Genomic DNA, 24,932 nt, shown 5'->3' with positions numbered 1-24,932 from the left:
AGAGACAGCAAGAATCAGAACCAGACATGGCAGAGATTTTGGAGTTGTCTGATTAGAAATTTAAGACAACTATGATTAAGATGTCAAGAGGTCTAAGGGAAAAACTAAAGAGCATGCAAGAACAAATGGGCAATGTAAATCAGAGAGATGGAAAATCTGAGAAAGATCAAAAAAAAATGCTAGAGAACAATAACACGGGAAGAGAAATAAAGAATGCCTTTGATAGGCTTGTTGGTAGACTGGACACAGTTGAAGAAAGAATCTCTGAGCTTGAGGATATATCAATAGAAAACACCAAAACTTAAAAGCAAAGAGAAAAAGAGACTGGAAAAAAAAAAACCAGAACAGAATATCCAAGGACATGGAACTATAAGAGGCATAACGTACAGGTAATGGGAATTCCAGAAAGAGAAGCAAGAGTCAAAGGAATAGAAGAAATATTTAAAATAATGACGATTGAGAATTTCTACCAAATTAATATCACACACCAAACCACAGATCCAGGAAGCTAAGAGAACAATGAGCAGGATAAATGCCAAAAAATCTAAACTAGACATATAATTTTCAAACTACAGAAAATCAAATATAAGAGATAATTTATAAAAAAAGAAAACTCACCTTACGTATAGAGGAGGAAACTAAGAATTACATCTTATTTCTCTTCAGAAACCATGCAAACAAGAAAAGAGTGTAGAAAAAATTTTTGAAGCGTTGAGAGAAAAAACCCCCACCAACCTAAAGTTCTGTACCCTCTGAAGTTATCCTTCAAAAGCAAAGAAGAAATACTTTCTCAGACAAATATTGAGGAAATGTGTTTCCAGTAGACCTGCCTTTCATGAAATGTTAAAAGAAGCTCTTCAGAGAAAAAAAATAATAATAAAACTCAGAAACTCAGATCTACATAAAGAAAGGATGAGCATCAGAGAAGAAATAAGTGATGGTAAATTTAAAACTTATTTTTCTTATTCTTAATTGATCTAGCAGATAACAGTTTGTTCAAAATAATAGTATCAAAAATGTGTTCAATGATGTATTCTTATGTATGCATGTTTGCTTATGTATAAGTGAAATAAAATGAATAATAGCAGTGATACAAAGGATGGGAGGGAGGAATTCAAATTGAAAGACACAATCTGCCAACACTCACATAGGGAGATACAGTTAATCTGAATATACCTATATCTATTAAAGAAATTGAACCAATAATTAATATCCTTCTATAACAGAAAGTACCAGGTCCAAGTAGATTCACTGGTGAATTTTCCAAACAGTTAATGAAGAAATTATACTAATTCTCTACAATCTCTTTCAGAAGATAGAGAGGGAACAGTTCCTAATTCTACAAGTGCAACATTACCCTAATACAAAAACCAGAAAAAGCATTACAAGAAAAGAAAACAACAAACTAATATATCTCCTGAACATATGTGCAAAAATCCTCAACAACATATTAGCAAATCAAATCCAACAATATGGAGAAATAATTGTACATTAAGACCAAGCGGGATTTATCCCAGGTTTGCAGGGCTGGTTCACCATTAGAAAATCAATTAATGTAATCCATCATATCAACAGGCTAAAGAAGAAAAATCACATGATCATATCAATATATGCAGAAAAAGCATTTGACAAAACTCTACAACCAATCATGATTAAAAAAAAAGAAAAAAAAACTCCATAAACTTGGAAGAGAGAGGAATGTCCTCAACTTGATTAAAAAAAAAAAAAACTACCAAAAACTACAGCTAATATCATACTTAATGGTAAGAAATTCAAAGCTTTTCCACTAAGATCAGGCACAAGGCAAGGCTATCTCCTCTCACCATTGCTTTTCAATATTGTACGGGGAGTCCTACTTAATGCAACTGGACAAGAAAAGGAAATAAAGGTATACAGATTGGGAAGGAAGAAATAAAACTAGCTTTGTTCCCATAAGACATGACCATTTTTGTAGAAAATCTGAGAGAATTAACAAAAGAACTCCTGTAACTAATACATGATTATAGCAGGGTTGCAAGATACAGGGTTAATACACAGAAGTCAGTCACTTTCCTATATGTCAGCAGTGAAAAGCAGGAATTTAAAAACATGATACCATTTACATTAGCACCCCCTAAAATGAAATAAGTATAAATTTAACAAAATATGTACAAGATCTATATGAAGAGAACTATAAAACTCTGACTAAAGAAATCAAATAACTCAATAAATGGAGAGATATCTTATGTTCATGGATAGGAAGACTCAGTATTGTCAAGATGTCATTTCTTTCCTACTTGATCTATGCATTCAATGCAATCTTAATCAAAATCACAGCAAGTTATTTGTGGATAGTGACAAACTGATTCTAAAGTTTTTATGGACAAATAAAATACCCAGAATAGCCAACAAGATATTGCAGAAAAACAAGAGTTGGAAGACTTACACTACCCAATTTCAAGACATACTCTAAAGCCACAGTAATCAAGACAGTGTGACACTGGTGGAAGAATAGATAAATAGATACATGAACAGAACAGATAGCCCAGAAACAGACTACATAAATACAGTTAACTGGTCTTTGAGAAAGGAATAAAGGCAATACAATAGAGCAAAGGTAGTCTTTTCAATAAATGGTGCTGGAAGAACTTGACATCCACATGCAAAAAAACACAACAAAACTGAATCTAGACACAGACTTTACAGTCTTCACAAAAATAAACTCAAAATGGATCACAGACCTAAATGTAAAATGCAAAACTATAAAACTTCTAGAAGATAACATAAGAGAAAACCTAGAAGACTGTGGGTTTGGTGATGACTTTTTAGATGCAACACCAAAAGCCTAATCCATGAAAGAAAAAATTGATAAGCTGGACTTTATTAAAATTAAAAATTTCTGCTCTATGAAAGATGATGTTAAGAGACTTAAAAGACAAACCACATACCAAGAGAAAATATTTGCAAAAGCCATATCAGATAAAGGACTGTTATCCAAAATACACAAAGAACTCTTAAAACCCAACAATAAGAATACAAACAACCTGTTTAAAACATGGACCAAATACCTCGATGGACAAATCACCAAAGAAGGTACACAGATGGCAAATAAACACACAAAAAGATGTTCAGCATCGTATGTCATCAGGAAACTGCAAATTAAGAAACCATGAAACACCACTACATATCTATTAGAATGGCCAAAATCCAAAACATTAAATGCTGCTGAGGGTGTGGAGCAACAAGAACTCTCATTTATTGTTGAACTCTCATTCCAAATGGTACAGCCACTTTGGAAGACAATTTGGTGGTATCTTGCAAAACTAAACATATTCTTCCCATAAGACCCAGCAACTATGCTCCTTTGTATTTACCCAAAAGAGTTGAAAATTTATGTCCCCACAAAAATCTGCACACACAGATGTTTACAGTAGCTTTCTTTATAATTGCCCAAACTTGGAAGCAATCAAGAAGTTCACTAGATGAATAGATAAATAAACTAAGGTCCATTCAGAAATAGATTATTATTCAGTGCTAAAAAGAAATGAGTTATCCAGTCATGAAAAGACATGGAAGAACCTTAAATGCTTATTGCCATGTGAAAGAAGCCAATCTGAAAAGGCTACATACTGTATGATTCCAACTGTATAACATTCTGAAACAGGCAAAACTATGGAGACAGTAAAAAGATCAGTGGTTACCAAGGGGTAGGGGGTAGGGATGGATAAATAGGCAGAGCACAGAGGATTTTTAGGGCATTAAGAGTGCTCTGTATGATACTATAATAGTGGATACATGTCATTATACATTTGTTCAGTCCCACAGAGTATACAACACCAAGAGTGAGCCTTAACGTCAACTCTGGACTGTGGATGATAATGAGGTATCACTGTAGGTCATCAACTGTAATGAATGTACCACTGTGGTGAGGGATGTTCATAATGGGGGAGGCCGTGCATGTGCGGGGACGGGGTTTATGGGAAATCTTTGTACGTTCTGCTCACTTTTGCTGTGAACCCCAAACTGCCTTAAAAAACAAAGTGTATTGGGCTTCCCTGGTGGCACAGTGGTTGAGAATCTGCCTGCCAATGCAGGGGACACGGGTTCGAGCCCTGGTCTGGGAGGATCCCACGTGCCGCGGAGCGGCTAGGCCCGTGAACCACAACTACTGAGCCTGCGCATCTGGAGCCTGTGCTCGGCAATAGGAGAGGCCGCGATAGTGAGAGGCCCGCGCACCGCGATGAAGAGTGGCCCCCGCTTGCCGCAACTAGAGATAGCCCTCACACAGAAACGAAGACCCAACACAGCAAAAATAAATAAATTTATAAAAAAAAAAGTGTATCTAAAAACATCTATGTCAAGTTGACTAAATACTAAAATGTAAAAGGCAAAAGTTTTAAATATTTAGAAGAAAATACATGGAAAAATATTTGAAACAAAGAATTAATATCTGCAAATATTAGTAGGTCTTGATAAGAAAACATTTTATTTTCTTGGAAACTCTCTGTCATTTTTGGAGAAAGAGTCCTTGTTACAAGAAAATACTTTACTTGGGAAGAAATTGAGTATCCAGTAGGCAGATGTTAGATGATAATGCCAATTGATGTCAAAGGATAAATGAAATTGTTCTGCAAAAAATAGAAGAATTTAAAGCTAGAGACAGAGGGTGGGAATGGGTCCAGAGCTCTGGAAGGAGGAATATGAAGAGAGGCAAAAGGAGTAAATTAAAATTATGGTCAGGAAACCCACTTTTCTGGAAAACTAGGGATTGCAAATAACTAGAGCAAACCTGTGATATTTGGGATAAAGTTTTGCAATGGAAGTCAGAGGACTTTTATTGCATCTAATCCAATAAACAATTTCTATCCTTAGAATGGTCTGGAAGAATTAATATGAATTTAGACTCAGGGCCCTTTTTTTACTTCCTGTGCAACATTAGTACTCTCTATTAAATATAGACCCTCTCAAGTTTTGCATTGGGGTCTGGGAATCTAAGAAAAATTTGGACCAGATTCTTCCCAAGTCTCTTCAGCTACAAAATGTTTTTATACTATAATCTAGAGTGAGCAATAATCAATGAATCACTTCATATGTAATTTTCTGTCTGCTCATTTCTTCTTCTTTCTGTAAGTCTGATTTATTCTTTTGATCTGCACTCAGCTTCCTCTTCATACTTGTTTCTTCTCCTGATGCAGTGTTACCCTTACCTTGACTCTCCATGGACTTTCATTCCATTTAGGGTTGTAGGCAGGGCAGTCATCAAGGAATAAATCAACTCTCCAGGCGTCTCCAATTAGCTTACACAAGGTAGTCATATGATCAGGTGTTTTAGAAACTTGTTACACAAAGTGCAGCCCATTGATGAATAGCATCAACATCATATTGGAGCTTGTTAGATATGCAGGATCTTACTTCCCTTCTTACAGAATCAGTCTATGCATTTTAACACAATTGTCCAGGCATTTGCGTGAACGTTAATGTTTGACTAGCACTGAACCAAGAAATCTTTTTCTGGTAGAGTGATGAAAGATGGATTTGGGAAGTAAAAGCCTGAAGGTAAAAGGTTACCTATTCACTCTTTTAATTCTTTCTCTGATATTTAGGGTAAGAACTGATATATACAGTATGAACGTGTATGATCAGGCCACCCAAGATGGCTCCTCTTTTGCTCTATGTACATTCCCTGCTCAACCAGTGCCTGCTTCATCTACACGCTACTCACACTACCAACCTTCCTGTATATTTGCCCCTTCAGCTAGTGACTGTTCTAATTTTAGATCAGAACACCTCCACTAGGATAGCTTGTCAAAGCGGCAGTGAGGGGGCGTGCCACCTACTGGTTTCCCTGGGTAACCAATGAGCCAACCTGAAGTCAATTCCCCCTATAACTGGTAATCTCCCTCTCCTCCCTGGGAGAGAAGACTGCCGCCATGTCCTGCCTGCAGTCAGCCGCACACGGTGGCTTGTTGCTCCAGGACCTTGCTTCAGACGTGTAAGTTCCCCCTATCCGTTAAACCACTGATGTTTCTGTCGCTAACTCTGGGCTCTTTCTTCGGTCTTGAAGCTGGACAAGCACAGGGCTTGCTGGCCTGCGGGTGCAGCCCAACAGAACTAGAATAGTAATTGTTGAAGAGTTGAAATATATTCCTTCGCTCTTCTGAAGGTTTAAGTGAAGCTGAACCTGGAGCCATTAGAGATTTTACTATAGCATATATTTGAGTCTCAACAAGCAGGAAGGACCACAGAGACTATTAATTTTGTTTACTTCAAGAAGGAATCAGAGCCCCTTAGTTTATCAACTCAGGAAGCTAAGTGGGATTACACTCTTTAAAGTACTTCCAAAACTGACTAAAATCACTTGGTCTTTTCAAGTTCAAAGTGTACAGTCAATGGCTATAACCAAAGAACCCGGAGAGTAGAATTTTTATTGCCTGTTTTGCTGTCGTGTTCTTGTTAATAGAATCCCTTTATCCTCTTTCTAGGCCACTGGACAGAAATACCCCTTTTATAGTTTAACTTCTTCTTAAATCATTACAAGATATTTTTCTAGAGCTTCTTTGAAGCTCTAGAAAAGTTTGAATCACAGGGCTTCCAGGATATAAAACTCTTTTGTAAGGACATTTCCTGCATACTTTTAACTCAAAATACCAGCTGCATCTCACTCTCTCTCCTAGAGAAGTCTCACTCTGCTTGAAAACTTGTGTGAGTCATATAATAGTGAACACCTGGGGCAGGAAGTTAATTGCTGTTTGCTCGGAGAGAACAAATTGCCTATACTGTAGCACAAGGCCATGGCACACTCTGTCCAAATAAGATTTTACAGATAGAGTCTGATATTAGCAGACAGCAGAATGCAGTGAGGATGTCATTTAGTCGTGCCTAGAAACCTTGTACTTAAAAGTAAAGTCAGGGCCTCCCTGGTGGCGCAGTGGTTGAGAGTCCGCCTGCCGATGCAGGAGACACAGGTTCGTGCCCCGGTCCGGGAAGATCCCACATGCCGCGGAGCGGCTGGGCCCGTGAGCCATGGCCGCTGGGCCTGCGCGTCCGAAGCCTGTGCTCCGCAGCGGGAGAGGCCACAACAGTGAGAGGCCCGTGTACCGCAAAAAAAAAAAAAAAAAAAATAGTAAAGTCAGGCATCTGCAATACCTACCAATTTCAAAACTACCATCAATAACTCCCACCAGTGAAGAAGGGATATCAAACCTCCTCTCTATCTGAGTGATGGTGCTCTTCAGGTAGCCTTCTGCCAGTGCTTTGGCAAAGTAAACAAAAGACAGGGCACCCAAGAACACCTGAAAAATATGACAGGTCACACTTAGTCTAACTCCAGCCTGACATATGACTGGAAATTTACTAAACAGAGAGACAGAAACACAAACCACAAACCAGGTAACAAGCCTGTTACCACTGAAGATTTCATTCAAGCAAAGTAATAGGCTTCTTCCCACCTCAAGCTCATGTAGAGTTCTAAAAATTCAAATAGACTTCCATTCATAATGTATGTTGAATTCCACCCTTTCTCCTCCTCTCCCCCAAAGGGCATTCAAAGATGTCTTGGCTTTGAAAAGAAGATTCATTGCATGGGGAAGCAGAGAGAGGAAGGAGCCATTGAAAGGTAAGAAAATAAAACAAAAACCATCAACCAAATACTCAACATCTTATCACAGATCTAATACTCATTATTGTGTATTTCACAGCAATGGTTAATGTTCTAGCAGGGAACGTAACAGACTGAAAAAGTAGAACTACTATTCTTTGTGTTTAAGTTCATATTCAAGTTAAATTCATACTCAAATTCTTATTCAATGAAAAAAATATATTCTTTTTGATATCTGGCTTGTGTGTTTTGCTAGACCTGGGTCTGTGATGGAGTATCCATAAGGCAGATTATATGAAAAAAAAAGTATGTATTTGTTGAGTGAATATTTGATGCAAGGAAAGTATAGGAACTTGGAGTCACGTTGAGCACCATTTAAAAGGGAACCCTGTCCCTTACTCTGTGGCCAGGAAAGTCAAATTTTTCATTTATAGAATGGGAATAATATGGATGTTTCATAGATTAAATGTTACAACTGTGCATAGCATAACATCTGGTACATGGTAGATATTTAATGAATATCATTACCTCTCTCCTTTCTGTTTCGGAGGGGCATTCAAGTGAGCCAGGAAAGTAATATTTAGTAATTTAACCTACATAGTCAGGCAAAGATTGCTTTCACTGCCCAGCAAAGTGTGGTTTTCATAAATTGCATCTAAGGTCACTTTTTAAAGCGGAAAAAATTTCTCACCTCTAGCTATAGTGTGTAGAAAATAACTGGATCAAGAACTGAGAGCATGGACTTCACCAAATTCTCTTATCTCTTTAGTTAACCACTTATGGTTGTTTATCATTTAATTGTTTGTTACCTTTAGTTCACCACAGCAGGGTTGTTTCTCCTCTGAGGAGGGATATTCTGTTTTAAAGGAAGGCCTCCCAACAGGTTGCATTGAATTTTTGCTGAATAACTGGATATTTTCTTTGGATGAAGTGTCCATTATGAAAACATTCCTTGACTCTGATCTGTCAAAGTTGATTTTTAAAGTAAAAAAAAAAAAAAAAAAAATTAATTCAAACCCATGCAGTTGATTAGATAATGTTTTTATTTCACAATAGATCACAATTCTGTAGACATAACTTGATGTGAAGTTCCCTCATTTTACCACAGTAAGTTGGCAAAGTTTTTCAATTAAAATCGACCAGGATATCTGATTAAGCAATCCTGCTCTTGGGACTCTGTAGCCAGCATTCTTTCTCAATCCCTCCAGTTTAAGCCTCATTATAGCAAAGAATAAATTTAAATGTTGCCTTTGGAATAAATAACGAGGAAGAATTTTGCTAACTTTGTGGTCTTGCCAGCTTAAACTAGAAGCAAGCAGGAAAGGAAGAAGAGGAATTCAGCCATTTGAATATTGATTCATTAGAATTGAGTCTTTAAAGCCTTTAAATCTATTATCTTAGCAGAATAAACAGAAAAGATTGATGCCCCTGGTAGATGCCTATATCACACTGTGATTCTTATACATTTGTAGCATCCAAAGTAAGGCTTAAAATAAGGCAAAAAAAGAGGACCAGTCTGTGTATCATTTTAGCTTGACAAATAGGGAAGCAGCATGATTTATGCCTCAGGCTTAGATTTCATTCAGTCAAAAGTAGTCTTTGGCCTGCCTTAAAGTAAGAAAGATGCCTTCCTTCCTATGTCTAATTTCCCACCCTCCTTTGTCCTTACCAAGCCCTGGACAGGTTCACATAATCTGAACCTATTTTCTTTTTGTTCATATCAATATTTACATATCCTATGCACCCACTTCTTTAGGATTCCATATAGCTCAGTGCCTGCCTGATAAAGTAATCTAAGTGAAGGGATTTAAAAATAAAATAACTTCTGGATCACCCTAATGTTTACCAGATGATGCATTTGTACATTAATAGAGATCTTCTGTATTCTCATCACATTAACTGAAAAAATAACATCAGGGTAAAACTTAACGTACTGTGGTAGTTTAGAGTTATTCTATCTGTGTGTCTATTATCTTGACTTTATATAATGCATGTTCTGTGTTTACCCAACCTCATCTTTGGTAGTTTGAATTTATAGATAATGTCTCAAACTGAAAAATCAAGAAATAGCAGTATACACAATTTATTTTGAAATATGGAGCTAAATATCAGAAGAAAGACCTAAAAGATTTAAAAGTGGAGGGAGTGAGAAATGGGTTGAGAAGGGTAGGGCAAGGACCTGTTTTGTTTTTAAACTTGTTATTAGACTTTTAGATTATTCAATTTCATAAACATGCATAAATTTACTTTTTAAAAATGGACAAAGGAAAGTGAGGAAAACAAAAAATTTTAAAGCCAAAAAGCTAAACAAAGAGCAGAGAATCCTAAACAAGAGCAAAAGGCAAAGATACAGGAATACAATGTTAGTGAGATCTAAACACAGATGTTTAGGAGAATACAAAATAAAAATTAGGCAAAATATAGAGAAATAACTATAAAGTCTTGAAAAAATGGATAACTTTCTAGCAAATATAAATTACCTGTATTGATACAAACCAGGAGAGAAACATATCTAAGGAAGACATTAACAAAAATACTCTAAACCTATTCCCTAAATAAAAATAGTAAGGATAGATGATGTAACTGGAGTGCTTTATCAAGGAATACTCTTCAAGGAAAAATAGCAGATAATGGAAACAGATGCTAATAGTCTCCATTCATCGGACCAAGCCAGAATTATCTTGATAGCAAAATCTCATTAAGGCAACACAAAAAGGAAAACTGCAGAGCCAACCTAGAGATGCTAAAATCCTAAATAAAATACTAGCAAATACAAATTAATTAAAATTCCATAATTAAGATTTTTAAAAAATGTAACAATTGATTAATATTAGGAAGTTTGTTCACCTAAATCGTCGCATTAAAAATTCAAACTGTTGGGGCTTCCCTGGTGGTGCAGTGATTGGGAATCCACCTGCCAGTGCAGGGGACGTGGGTTCAGGCCCTGGTCTGGGAGGATCCCATGTGCCACGGAGCGGCTGGGCCCATGTGCCACAGCTGCCGAGCCCACGCTCTGGAGCCCGTGCTCTGCAACAGGAGAGGCCACTGTGGTGAGAGACCTGTGCACCGCAGCAAGGAGTGGCCCCCACTCGCTGCAAATGGAGAGAGCCAGTGCAGAGCAGTGAGGACCAAATGCAGCCACAAATAAATAAATAAAATAAATAAATTCAAATAAAATTCAAGATGTTACATATCTATATCAAAACATCACATTGTATACCTTAAATATATATAATTTTTATTGTCAATCACATTTCAATAAAGCTAGAAGAAATTCAAAATAATAAAATTTCAGTAGATGCAATACATCAGGTGATAAAAGTCAACAGCCATTCATGACTCAAAAAAAAAAAATCTAAGAAATTCAGTACATGGATATTCATACCAACAGCCAACTTCCTATATCCACTGAATCACTAAAACTAGTTTTCAGAAAAATATTTTGCCAGAACAGTGAAAGGGTATTTGGGAAGCAATGGATTAAATAGGTCTCTTTACTGCAAAAATACTGAGTACCTTTAATTAAAATCCTGGAGAGACACATTGCTTATTAAAAAAAAAAAATCAAAGCAACAAAATGACCCAAATGTCCAACAAATTATGGTATACTCACACAGTGAAATCTTTGAAACCATTAGAAATTAGTGTAAAGAAGTAAATATAGTCATATAGAAATATTTTTATTACAGAGTTGATTTTAAAAATACAAGACTTCAAAGCAATATACATAACACTCTATTTTATAATAGAAACACACATACATTCACAGGTATGTATACATAGAAGCAAAGCTTCAGAAAGTTTATAAAGAATAGGTTAACACATTATTTCTGGCTGGTGACACTGCAGACGATTTTTTAAAAATGTTTTGTGTACCCATATTTTCTAATTTTTCTATAATGAATGTACAATTCTTATACGAAAAAATATTTTAAATATAAAAGATATAGAAATATCAAGAAGCAAGAAATACATACCAGAAAGATTTTTAAAATACAAAATAACATCAAATTTACAGTGTAAAACGTAATTCTCTTCCACAAATTAAACTATGTAATACAAACTGGCCTACTGTTTTAGGAATTCAGATATATTATTTCTGTTCAGTCATAATATTAAACCCAGTGACCAGAAAAAGCAAATAAATTGTTTAATAATAAAATACACTGTCGGGGGGGTGGACCTTCAAGATGGCAGAGGAGACATGGAGATCACCTTCCTCCCCACAAATACATCAAAAGTACATCTACACGTGGAACAACTCCTACAGAACACCTACTGAATGCTGGCAGAAGACCTCAGACTTCCCAAAGGCAAGAAACTCCCCATGTACCTGGTTAGGGCAAAAGGAAAGAGAAAAAACAGAGACAAAAGAATAGAGATAGGACATGCACGTCTGGGAGGGAGCTGTGAAGGAGGAAAAGGTTCCACACACTAGGAAGCCCCTTCACTGGTGGAGACAGGGGGTGGCAGGGAGGGTGGGGGGGAGGAACCTTCGGAGCCACAGAGGAGAGCGCAGCCACGGTTGCAGAGGACAAGGCAGAGAGATTCACGCACAGAGGATCAATGCCGACCAGCACTCACCAGCCCGAGAGGCTTGTCTGTTCACCCGCCATGGGAGCTGGAAGCTGAGGCTCGGGCTTCGGATGTCAGATCCCAGGGAGAGGACTGGGGTTGGCTGAGTGAACACAGCCTGAAGGGGGCTAGTGCACCACAGCTAGCCAGGAGGGAGTCCTGGAAAAAGTCTAGAACTGCCTAAGAGGCTAAAGACCATTGTTTCAGGGTGCACAAGGAGAGGGGATTCAGAGCACTGCCTAAACGAGCTCCAGAGACGGGCGCAAGCCATGGCTATCAGCGTGGACACCAGACATGGGCATAAAATGCTAAAGCTGCTGCTGCGGCCACCAAGAAGCCTGTGTGCGTGCACAGGTCACTATCCACACCTCCCCTCCCGGGAGCCTGTGCAGCCCGCCACTGCCAGGGTCCTGTGATCCTGGTACAACTTTCCCGGGAGAACACATGGTGCATCTTATGCTGTTGCAACGTCACGCTGGCCTCTGCCGCCGCAGACTCGCCCTGCATTCAGTACCCCTTTCCCCCTCTCCCCCCACCCCAGCCTGAGTGAGCCAGAGTCCCCTAAGCAGCTGCTCCTTTAACCCCGTCCTGTCTGAGTGGAGAACAGATGCCCTCAGGCAACTTACATGCAGAGGCAGGGCCAAATCCAAAGCTGAACCCCAGGAGCTGTGCGAACAAAGAAGAGAAAGGGAAATCTCTCCCAGCAGCCTCAGGAGCAGCAGATTAAATCTCCACAATCGACTTGATGTACCCTGCATCTCTAGAATAACTGCATAGACAAAAAATCATCCCAAAATTGAGGTGATGGACTTTAGGAGCACCTGTAGACTTGGGGTTTGCTTTCTGCATCTAATTTGTTTCTGGTTTTATGTTTATCTTAGTTTAGTATTTAGAACTTATTATCATTGGTAGATTTGTTTGTTGATTTGGTTGCTCTCTTCCTCTTTCTTTTTAATTACTTTTTTACTTTTTTATTTTAATAACTTTATATATTTTATTTATTTTTCTTCTTTCTTTTTCTTTTTTCTCCCTTTTCTTCTGAGCTGTGTGGCTGACAGGGTCTTGGTGCTCTGGCCAGGTGTCCGGCCTGAGCCTCTGAGGTGGGAGAGCCGAGTTCAGGACATTGGTCCAACAGATACCTCCCGGCCCCATGTAATATCAATCAGCAAGAGCTCTCCTAGAGATCTCTGTCTCAACGCTAAGACCCAGCTCCACTCAGCAACCAGCAAGCTCCAGTGCTGGACACCCCATGCCAAAAACTAGCAAGACAGGAACACAACCCCACCCATTAGCAGAGAGGCTGCCTAAAATCATAATAAGTTCACAGACACCCCAAAACACACCACTGGACATGGTCCTGCCCGCCAGAAAGACAAGATCCAGCCTCATACACCAGAACACAGGCACTAGTCCCCTCCACCAGGAGGCCTACACAACCCACTGAACCAACTTTAGCCACTGGGGACAGACACCAAAAACAACGGGAACTACGAACCTGCAGCCTGCAAAAAGGAGACCCCAAACACAGTAAGTTAAGCAAAATGAGAAGACAGAAAAACACACAGCAGATGAAGGAGCAAGGTAAAAACCCACCAGACCAAACAAATGAAGAGGAAATAGGCAGTCTACCTGAAAAAGAATTCAGAGTAATGATAGTAAAGATATCCAAAATCTTGGAAATAGAATGGAGAAAATACAAGAAACATTTAACAAGGACCTAGAAGAACTAAAGAGCAAACAATGATGAACAACATAATAAATGAAATTAAAACTTCTCTAGAAGGAATCAATAGCAGAATAACTGAGGCAGAAGAACAGGTAAGTGACCTGGAAGATAAAATAGTGGAAATAACTACTGCAGAAGAGAATAAAGGAAAAAGAATGAAAAGAATTGAGGACAGTCTCAGCCTTCTCACACTCTTCCAAAATATAGCAGAGAGAGGAACACTCCCAAACTCATTCTACGAGGCCACCATCACCCTGATACCAAAACCAGACAAAGATGTCCCAAAGAAAGAAAACTACAGGCCAATATCACTGATGAACATAGATGCAAAAATTTTCAACAAAATACTAGCAAACAGAATCCAACAGCACATTAAAAGGATCATACACCATGATCAAGTGAGGTTTATCCCAAGAATGCAAGGACTCTTCAATATATGCAAATCAATCAATGTGATACACCATATTAACAAACTGAAGGGTAAAAACCATATGATAATCTCAATAGATGCAGAAAAAGCTTTTGACAAAATTCAACATCCATTTATGATAAAAACCCTCCAGAAAATAGGCATAGAGGGAACTTACCTCAACATAATAAAGGCCATATATGACAAACCCACAGCCAACATCATTCTCAATGGTGAAAAACTGAAACCTTTTCCACTAAGTTCAGGAATAAGGCAAGGTTGCTCACTCTCACCACTATTATTCAACATAGTTTTGGAAGTTTTAGCCACAGCAATCAAAGAATAAAAAGAAATAAAAGGAGTCCAAATTGGAAAAGAAGAAGTAAAGCTGTCACTGTTTGCAGATGGCATGATACTATACATAGAGAATCCTAAAGATGGTACCAGAAAACTACTAGGACTAATCAATGAATTTGGTAAAGTAGCAGGATACAAAATTAATACATGGAAATCTCTTGCATTCCTGTATACTAATGATGAACAATCTGAAAGAGAAATTAAGGAAACACTCCCATTTATCATTGCAACAAAAAGAATAAAATACCTAGGAATAAACCTACCTAGGGAGACAGAAGACCTGTATGCAGAAAATTATAAGACACTGATGAAAGAAATTAAAGATGATACAAACAGATGGAGAGATATACCATGTTCTTGGATTGGAAGAATCAACATTGTGAAAATGACTATACTACCCAAAGCAATCTGCAGTTTCAATGCAATCCCTATCAAACTACCAATGGCATTTTTCACAGAACTAGAACAAAAGATTTCACAATTTGTATGGAAACACAAAAGACCCCGAATAGCCAAAGCAACCTTGAGAACGAAAAACGGAGCTGGAGGAATCAGACTCCCTAACTTCAGACTATACTACAAAGTTACAGTAATCAAGACAGTATGGTACTGGCACAGAAACAGAAATATAGATCAATGGAACAGGTTAGAAAGCACCTAGATAAACCCATGCACATATGGTCACCTTATCTTTGATAAAGGAGGCAAGAACATACAGTGGAGAAAAGACAGCCTCTTCAATAAGTGGTGCTATGAAAACTGGACAGCTACATGTAAAAGAATGAAATTACAACACTCCCTAACACTATACACTAAAACTCAAAATGGATTAAACGCTTAAATGTAAGGCCAGACAGTATAAAACTCTTAGAGGAAAACATAGGCAGGACACTGTATCACATAAATCACAGCAAGATCCTTTTTGACCCACCTCCTAGAGAAATGGAAATAAAAGCAAAAATAAGCAAATGGGACCTAATGAAACTTAAAAGCTTCTGCACAGCAAAGGAAACCATAAACAAGATGAAAAGACAACCCTCAGAATGGGAGAAAATATTTGCAAATGAAGCAACTGACAAAGAATTAATCTCCAAAATATACAAGCAGCTCATGCAGCTCAATATCAAAAAAACAAAAAACCCAATCCAAAACTGGGTAGAAGACCTAAATAGACATTTCTCCAAAGAATATATACAGATTGCCAACAAACACATGAAAGGATGCTCAACATCCCTAATCATTAGATAAATGCAAACAAAACTACAATGAGGTATCACCTCACTCCAGTCAGAATGGCCATCATCAAAAAATCTACAAACCATAAATGTTGGAGAGGGTGTGGAGAAAAGGGAACCCTCTTGCACTGTTGGTGGGAATGTAAATTGATACAGCCACTATGGAGAATGGTATGGAGGTTCCTTAAAAGACTAAAAATAGAACTACCATATGGCCCAGCAATCCCACTACTGGGCATATACCCTGAGAAAACCATAATTCAAAAAGAGTCACGTACCAAAATGTTCATTGCAGCTCTATTTACAATAGCCCAGAGATGGAAACAACCTAAGTGTCCATCATCAGATGAATGGATAAAGAAGATGTGGCACATATATACAATGGAATATTACTCAGCCATAAAAAGAAACGAAATTGAGTTATTTGTAGCAAGGTGGATGGACCTGGAGACTGTCATACAGAGTGAAGTAAGTCAGAAAGAGAAAAACAAATACCGTATGTTAACACATATATACAGAATCTAAGGGGAAAGAAATGGTTCTGAAGAACCTAGGGGCAGGACAGGAACAAATTCGGAGATGTAGAGAATGGACTTGAGGACAGGGGGAGGGGGATGGGTAAGCTAGCATGAAGTGAGAGAGTGGCATGGCCATAATATACACTACCAACTGTAAAATAGATAGCTAGTGGGAAGCAGCCACATAGCACAGGGAGATCAGCTCGGTGCTTTGTGACCACCTAGAGGGGTGGGATAGGGAGGGTGGGAGGAGACGCAAGAGGGAGGGGATATATTTATATATATATATATTTTATATATATATATAAAACAAAGCTGATTCACTTTGTTATACAGCAGAACTAACACACCATTGTAAAGCAATTATACTCCAATAAAGATGTTTTTAAAAATTAAATAAAATAAATAGGTTTTGTTTAAAAAAAGTCTCTCTTTGACTGCAGTAGGAAGAGTGGATTAAGATAACTTGGAGTTCCTTAAGGACCCTCTCTGAATTGAAAAAGAAAATAAAAATATATGTATATTGATGATTGTTCTTTAATAAATGCAACACTATTTTAAAAATAAAATACACTATCAGTTATACTAAAAATATCTTAAAAAATTCAAAGGGTCATATCTAGGATGCTAATGCTAAAGAGGGAAATAAATGTTGAAAATAATATTAAAAACTTGGGACATCAAAACACAACGTCTTCTTATATTTACAGGTATTGTCACAAAAATCACTCTAACTCAAATCCAGAAGTGATAATCAAAACAAGAGATCACCTAGCTGATGTTGTGTTAGGGCGAAATAACATCCAGATTAAAATACTGACACTACATTGTTTTACTGAAAATACAGTTTCATCTTGATGGCTAATTTGCATATCCTCTCAAGTATAGTATGTTTCAAGGAGGCTAGGCTACGTTTTTGAGCACTGAGCTATTCATCCATCTGTGAAAAGAAGGGGAAAGGCGACGCTCAGTGACATGAATGGAGAGATCCTCCGGGCTTGCTGACGCTCGCGCGCTCCCTCTCTCTCTCTCTCTCTCTCTCTCTCGCTCTCGCTCTCGCTCTCGCTCTCGCTCTCGCTCTCGCTCTCGCTCTCGCTCTCGCTCTCTCTCGCTCTCGCTCTCTCTCTCTCTCTCTCCCCCCCCCCACCCTCCATTAGCAATTGCAGAAGTAGAGTGAGCGCAGTTATTTAGCAGGATTTGCATTTGTCGAATCCTTACTTGTTCTCCCACCACTTGAACAGATTTCCATAAAGTTTTCCTCCAACACCCTGGGTTGGAGTATTACTTACTCTGGAGGCCAGAGAAAAATCAGCCAGTTTCTCTTCATTTCAGTTCCAAAAAATGGAATTCTCTGTTCACAGGGGTTTGGAAGGCAGCCCTCCAGTCTTTAAAGAGTACAGGTGCACTAGGAAGGTTGTAGTTGGATCGTGCAAATAGCATGACCTCCATGCCCTGATCCCATAACAGACTCCATCCAGCAGTCAGCCTCCACAGACCCCAAAGAGAAAGTCAGAAAGGTAGCCACTCCCATCACTGTCTTGTCTTGGTCATCTTGCATGAGGAAAACCTCTGCACTAGCTTGTCTTGTGGACATCAGGATCTCTCCCTTCAGGAGGGAAAATAACCTCATGGTACTTTCTAAGGAGTTTGTGTTGTTAGGAAGCTGATTGCCTCACTGCAAGTAATTGTGTCAGATGCAGATTTAATAAGTACTGTTTATGTGCTAGATGATTTATATACTTTGTGCTAATCCTTAAAACAACTCAACAAGGTTGGCATTATAATTCTCATTTTACAGAAAATCATATGACTCAGAGCAGTGAAGTGACTTGTCCAAAACAACCCATCAAACAAGCATCAGAATCACAATTTGAACCCAGGTCTGAGTTTATCTGACTTTAACCAGTATCCTCTCCCATTTCCACCATCCTTACAAGGGCCCCTACAAGTTTCATGAGAAGTGTTATGGATAAGACACGTGCAGTGCAGAACATAAGGGTTCTTTGACTTCTCTCCTGTGAGACTCTGATGTGATCATCACAAAATACGAAAGCAGAGAACCAGATCTTACCTGGAGGTGGAGATCAGACAGCCAGTTCCTCTCAGTGTGCCCAGCAAGAGGCTGGACCACACTCCACAGACTGAAAGAGGAAGCAGGTGGATCCTACCGCAGCTTTGAGCAGTTTTATCAGGTGGGGAGAGCCTGGTTGGACACAGAGCAGATCAGGGGAAAGAAAAGATGTAGGGCATGGTCTCACCCTTGGCCAATCTCTTCTCTTTTCTCTTTCCTCCTGGCCTCTTTTCTCTGGCAGTCTGCAGGGAACAGGCCACGCTGGCAAAGCCACTGACGTGCATCTCAGCTCCCGGGGCACAGAAAGAGCTGATGCCTTTGAGCCATTTCTTTGCAATTTGCTGCAAGTTTAAGGCCGCACGTGATAAGGCTTTCTTTATGGGAGAGAGTGAAAAAAGAAAAGACCACTTGTGATCTTACTTGCTGATTCCCAGAAAACACAACTCTGCAGGGGGCAGAGGGTAAGGGAACAGAAGCAGGAGGAGGGACGGAAGTTTGTAACAAAGATCTCCCCTTCTCCTTCCAAGAAGTTTTTAAGCCAGCCTCTCCTTGAGGACATCACTGGAATTCTTTAAAAAAAAAAAAAAAAAAAAAAGCTCATGGACTAAAATCTCTGTATGGTTTCTTTTCCCATTGGGATTCTTTCTAGAATCTGCCGGGACCACAGATCTGGTGAGGACCAAGGCTCTGCAGAGTTCTTTCCAGAGAGGATTAATTCTCAAAGAGACATGATCAGTTGCTTACACCCACAATTTCTGTGAATCTTAAAAGTAGAAAAAGAAAGAAAATCATTGAAATTTTGGCATTCAGTTCATTCTACATAAATTCTAAGAAAAGAGAACTCCTTGCACTAACACATTCTACAATTCTAATAAATTCTTTTTTCGAGACTACTATTTTAGAGGATTTTGAGCAGTACTAGCTTGCATGTGGTTTATACTAATAAATGAATTTGCTTCCAGACTCATCCAAGGTCCACCATTTTCTTACATGGCTGTGACTATGGCCTGGTCACTTTACAGTCTCAAGTTCTTCGTTGGTGCGCAGAATTTTATTAAAAAAAAAAAATTCACCAGGTGGTTTAAGAATTATATTATGTACTCAAACATACATTTTGAATAACAAAGTACTAAATGACAAAGTTATCATCATTACACATATAATTTCAGATCACATAATGGTCAGGATCATTAATTAATAGTCAAATATTATTATAATACATTTTACTATAAAAGAAAAAAGAAAGATACAAGGAAAATAAAGAAATCTTTTAATGAAGCAACTGTGTATCTGGAGTCTAAAAGACCAAATACTTTATTTTAGCCATCAGCCAACCTTTGCCATCAGAAATAGTGAGCAGGGCTTCCCTGGTGGCGCAGTGGTTGAGAGTCTGCCTGATGATGCAGGGGACACGGGTTCGTGACCCGGTCCGGGAGGATCCCGCGTGCTGCGGAGCGGCTGGGCCCGTGAGCCATGGCCGCTGAGCCTGCGCGTCCGGAGCCTGTGCTCCGCAACAGGAGAGGCCACAACAGTGAGAGGCCCGCGTACTGTGAAAAAAAAAAAAGAAAAAAAAAAAATAGTGAGCAAACATCATAACAGGTCTTAGACTTTTCAATGTGTCTGACAGGTGGCCATTGGTGCATTGAAGGGGAGACACTGTTTACCAGCCATACAGCACAAAAGGCCTACTTTTTCTCAACACGGCATGCAATTTTACCCCGAGAGTGTAATTTGGTCTATTCCTAACTTGCTCAAATTCACTCTGCAACATGATTCCTTTTCTGACCTCTTCAGTCCACGGTTCATGTTTCTATTTTGAATGCACATCATACTTATTTTATACATGATATTCAGAGTTTCTCATAAACAGCCTTGCACTGGATTATATCCTACTTTCATACTATAGACCAGGGTTCAGCAAACTTCCTGTAAAAGGTCAAATAATAAATAGCTTAGGTTTTGCAGGCCCATCGATGTCACAGTCACTCAACTCTGCCACTGTGGTGTGAAATCAACCATAAATGAGTTAACCATGAATGAATGAATTTTCTAGGGTTGTGTAACAAAGTACCACAAACTGGCTGGCTTAAAACAACAGAACTTTATTATCTCAGTTCTGGAGGGGAGAAGTCCAAAATCCAAGTGTGGGCAGAGCCGTGCTCCCTCTGAAGCCTGCAGAGAATCCTTCCTTGGCTCTTCTACCTTCTGGCGTTCGCTGCCAATTGTTGGCATTCCTTGGCTTATAGGTTCATCACTTCAGTCTCTGCCTCCATTGCCACATGGTCATCTTCTCCTTGTGTGCCTCTGTCTTCTCCTGTTCTTAAAAGGAAGCCAGTCTTATTGAATTAGGGTCTACTGTAAGGACCTCATCTTAACTTGATTACATCTGCAAAGTCTTTGGTTCCAAATAAGGGCACATCCATTGATACAGGGACCTAGGATTTCAGTATATGCTTTTGGGGGGATACAATTCAACCCATAGCACTCATTCTCATTTGCTTCCTTATCTGAGGTGAGGATCACACAATCATTTTATTTATTTATTTTTTTTTATTGAAGCATAGTTATTTGGTTATATGTATAGTTATTTGGTTATATATATAACCAAATAACTATAGCTATATATGTGTGTGTGTATATATATATATACACAGACACATATTTTTTGGATTCTTTCCATTATAGTTTATTAAAATATATTGAATATAATTCCCTGTGCTGTACAGTAAATCCTTATTGTTTATCTATTTTATATATGGTAGTGTGTATCTATTAATCCCATGTTCCCAGTTTATCCCTTCCCCCTTCCCCCTTTGGTAACCATAAGTTTGTTTCCTATGCCTGTGTGTCTGTTTCGTTTTGTAAATAAGTTTACTTGTACTATTTTTTAGATTCCACATATAAGTGATATCATATAATATTTGTCTTTCTCTGTCTGACTTACTTCACTTAGTATGATCTCTAGGCCCACCCATGTTGCTGCAAATGACATTATTTTGTTCTTTTTTATGGCTGAGTAGTATTCCATTGTATATATGTACCACATCTTTATCCATTCATCTGTCGATGGACAATTTAGGTTGTTTCCATGTCTTGGCTATTGTAAATCGTGCTGCTATGAACATAGGGGTGCATGTATCTTTTCTAATTATAGTTTTGTCTGGATATATGCCCAGGAGTGGGATCACTGGGTCATATGGTAACTCTATTTTTAGTTTTTTAAGGAACCCCCATACTGTTCTCCACAGTGGCTATACGAATTTACATTCCCACCAGGAATGTAGGAAGGTTCCTTTTTCTCCACACCCTCTCCAGCATTTATTTGTAGACCTTTTGGAGGTGACCATTCTGACCAGTATGAGGTGATAGCTCATTGTAGTCTTGATTGCATTTCTCTAATAATTAATGATGTTGAGCATTCTTTCATGTGTCTGTTGGCCATCTGTATGTGTTTTTTGGAGACTGTTTACATCTTCTACCCATTCTTTAATTGGGTTGTTTGGTTTTTTTTGATACTGAGCTGTATGAGCTCTTTGTACATTTTGGAAATTAATCTCTCATTGGTCTCATTGTTTGCAAATATTTTCTCCCATTCTATGGGTTGCCTTTTCATTTTGTTTATGGTTTCCTTTGCTGTGCAAAAGATTTTAAGTTTAATTAGGTACCATTTGTTTATTTTTGTTTTTTTGGACATTACTCTAGGAGATGGATCCAAAAAGATATTGCTGTGATTTATGTCAAAGAGTGTTCTGCCTGTTTTCCTCTAGGAGTTTTATAGTATCTGGTCTAACACTTAGGTCTTTATTCTATTTTGAGTTTATTTTGGGGTATCGTCTTAGAGAATGTTCTAACTTTATTCTTTTATATGTAGCTGTCCAGTTTTCCAGCACCACCTGTTGAAGAGACTATCTTTTCTCCATTGTATATTCTTGTCTCCTTCGTCATAGATTAGTTGACCATAGGTGCATGGGTTTACTTCTGGATTTCCTATCCTGTTCCATTGATCTATATGTCTGTTTTTGTGCCAGTACCATACTGTTCTGATGACTGTAGCTTTGTAGTATAGTCTGAAGTCAAGGTGCCTGATTCTGCCAGCTCCATTTTTCTTTTTCTCAAGATTGCTTTGGCTATTCAGCGTCTTTTGTGTTTCCATACAATTTAAAACTTTTTGTTCTAGTTTTGTAAAAAATACCATTGGTAATTTGGTAGGGATTGCATTGAATCTGTAGATTCAAAGCACAGGCTTTTAGGTTCTACACTACACTCTCCAGACCTGCCTTTTTCCTTCACAAAGCTACATTGGCCTATCTATGAGAGAGTGTCAATGTCTAGCAACTGGGGTTCTCACTTATTTTAAAGATCTATTTAAAAAGTGCATTGATATTGAGCTTATCTTTCCCTTCTTAAAGTCCCATATCTTTGCAAAATCTTTTCTCACTACTTCATTACACACAAACCTTTCCCTTCTTACGCACTTTCTGTAATTACCACATACTGCCATTTAAAAGAGAGAAGACATTTTTTGTTGGGGTACAGTTGACTTACAGTGTTGTATTGGTTTCAGGTGTACAGCAGAGTGAGTCAGTTATTTGTTTACACATATATATTCTTTTTCAGATTCCTTTCCACTATAGGTTATTATAAGATATTGAACTCCCTGTGTTATACAGTAAATCCTGTTGTTTATCTATTTTATATTAATATGTAGTAGTGTGTATCTGTTAATCCCAAACTCTGAATTTATCCCTCCCTGCTCCCTTCCCCTTTGGAAACCCTAAGAGAGAAGAGATTTAAAATTCATCAAGTGCTTACCTAGGTATCAGGTACTGTATGGCCATATAAACAATCATTGTAGTAATTGTAACAACAAAAAAATTTCTGCTGTACAGCGAAGTGATTCAGTTATATATGTATATATATATTTTTTTTCTTTTTCACATTCTTTTCCATTATGGTTTATCACAGGATATTGAATATAGTTTCCTGTGCTATATACACAGGATCTTTGTAGGATCTTGTTGTTTATCCATTCTATGCATAATAGATTACATCTGCAAATCCCAAACTCCCAATCCATCCCTCTCCCACGTCCCCCCCTCCCTTTGGCAACCACAAGTCTGTTCTCTATGTCTGTGAGTCTGTTTCATAGATAAGTGCATTTGTGTCATATTTTAGATTCCACATCTAAGTGTTATTGTATTTGTCTTTCTCTTTCTGACTTACTTCACTTAATATGATAATCTCTGGGTCCAACCATTCTGCTGCAAATGGCATTATTTTGTTCTTTTATATGGCTGAGTAGTATTCCACTGTATATATGTACCATATTTTTATCCATTCATGTCGATGGACATTTAGGTTGTTTCCGTCTCTTGGCTATTGTAAATAGTGTTGCTATGAACATAAGGGTGCATGTACCTTTTCAAATTATAATTTTGTCTGGATATATGCCCAGGAGTGGGATTGCTGTATCATATGCTAACTCTATTTTTAGTTTTTTGAGACATGCATATTGTTTTCCATAGTGGCTGCCCCAATTTACACTCCCACCAACAGCGTAGGAAGGTTCCCTTTTCTCCAAACCCTCTCAAGCGTTTGTTTTTCATCTTCAATTTTTTTCATCAGTGAATTACAGTTTACAGAGTACAGGTCTTTTGCCTCCTGAGGTAGGCTTATTCCTAATTATTTTATTCTTTTTATTTTGATGGTAAATGGGATTTTTTCCTTAATTTCTCTTTCTGATCTTTTGTTGTTAGTGTATAGGAATGCAAGGGATTTCTGTGCATTAATTTTGTATCCTGCAAATTTACCAAATTCATTGATTAGTTCTAGTAGTTTTCTTGTGGTGACTTTAGGATTTTCTATGTAGAGTATTATGTCATCTGCAAATGGTGACTGTTTTACTTGTTCTTTTCCAATGTCTATTCCTTTTCTTTCTTCTTCTACGATTGCTATGGCTAGGACTTGCAAAACTGTGTTGAATAAAAGTGGTGAGAGTGGACATCCTTGTCTTGTTCCTGATCTTAGAAGAAATACTTTCAGCTTTACACTCTTGAGTTGATGTTGGCTGTGTTTTTGTCATTTATGGCCTTTTGAGGTATGTTCCCTCTATGCCAACTTTCTGAAGAGTTTTTATCATAAATGGATGTTAAATTTTTGAAACGCTTTGTCTGCATCCATTGAGATGATCATATGGTTTTTATTCTTCAGTTTGTTAATGTGGTGTATCACATTGATTGATCTCCAGATATTGAAGAATCCTTGCATATTATCATGGCATATAATCCCACTTGATGATGGCATATGATCTGTTTAATGTATTGTTGGATTTGGTTTGCTAGTATTTTGTTGAGGAATTTTGCTTCTATGTTCATCAGAGATATTGGCCTGTAGTTTTCTTTTTTTGTGGTATTTTTCTATGGTTTTGGTATCAGGGTGATGGTGGCCTCATAGAATGAGTTCTGA

The 24,932-nt window shown here is 38.1% G+C and overlaps 1 protein-coding gene and 1 long non-coding RNA gene across 8 annotated transcripts in view; one reads left to right on the top strand and one right to left on the bottom strand.

Moving 5' to 3' along the window:
• Window positions 1–18,755, bottom strand: part of SLCO1C1 (solute carrier organic anion transporter family member 1C1) — a 59,623-nt gene extending 40,868 nt beyond the window's left edge. For 5 of the 7 annotated variants that reach the window (XM_069541183.1, XM_060024391.1, XM_060024394.1 and 2 more), the window contains exons 1-3: window positions 18,468–18,755; window positions 8,386–8,539; window positions 7,130–7,271 (exon numbers count right to left, since the gene is read on the bottom strand). In XM_069541183.1, the coding sequence (XP_069397284.1) occupies window positions 7,130–7,271; window positions 8,386–8,514 (271 nt within the window). In that variant the 5' untranslated portion in view covers window positions 8,515–8,539; window positions 18,468–18,755. Of the gene's footprint in view, window positions 1–7,129; window positions 7,272–8,385; window positions 8,540–12,160; window positions 12,445–18,467 lie in introns of those variants that run through there. The other 2 variants (XM_060024393.1, XM_060024397.1) reach the window with 2 other exon arrangements.
• LOC132433534 (uncharacterized) overlaps window positions 1–24,932 on the top strand; it is a 134,214-nt gene that overhangs the window by 57,658 nt on the left and 51,624 nt on the right. Inside the window, exon 2 of the long non-coding RNA XR_009521160.1 lies at window positions 7,518–7,594. This is a non-coding gene — a long non-coding RNA (uncharacterized lncRNA). The remainder of the gene's footprint in view (window positions 1–7,517; window positions 7,595–24,932) is intronic.

Source organism: Delphinus delphis, chromosome 11, assembly GCF_949987515.2.
Source record: "Delphinus delphis chromosome 11, mDelDel1.2, whole genome shotgun sequence".
NCBI classification, from domain to species: Eukaryota; Metazoa; Chordata; class Mammalia; order Artiodactyla; family Delphinidae; genus Delphinus; species Delphinus delphis.
The sequence above is the reverse complement of the archived record's forward strand: the minus strand, read 5'-3'. Positions and strand labels throughout refer to the sequence as shown.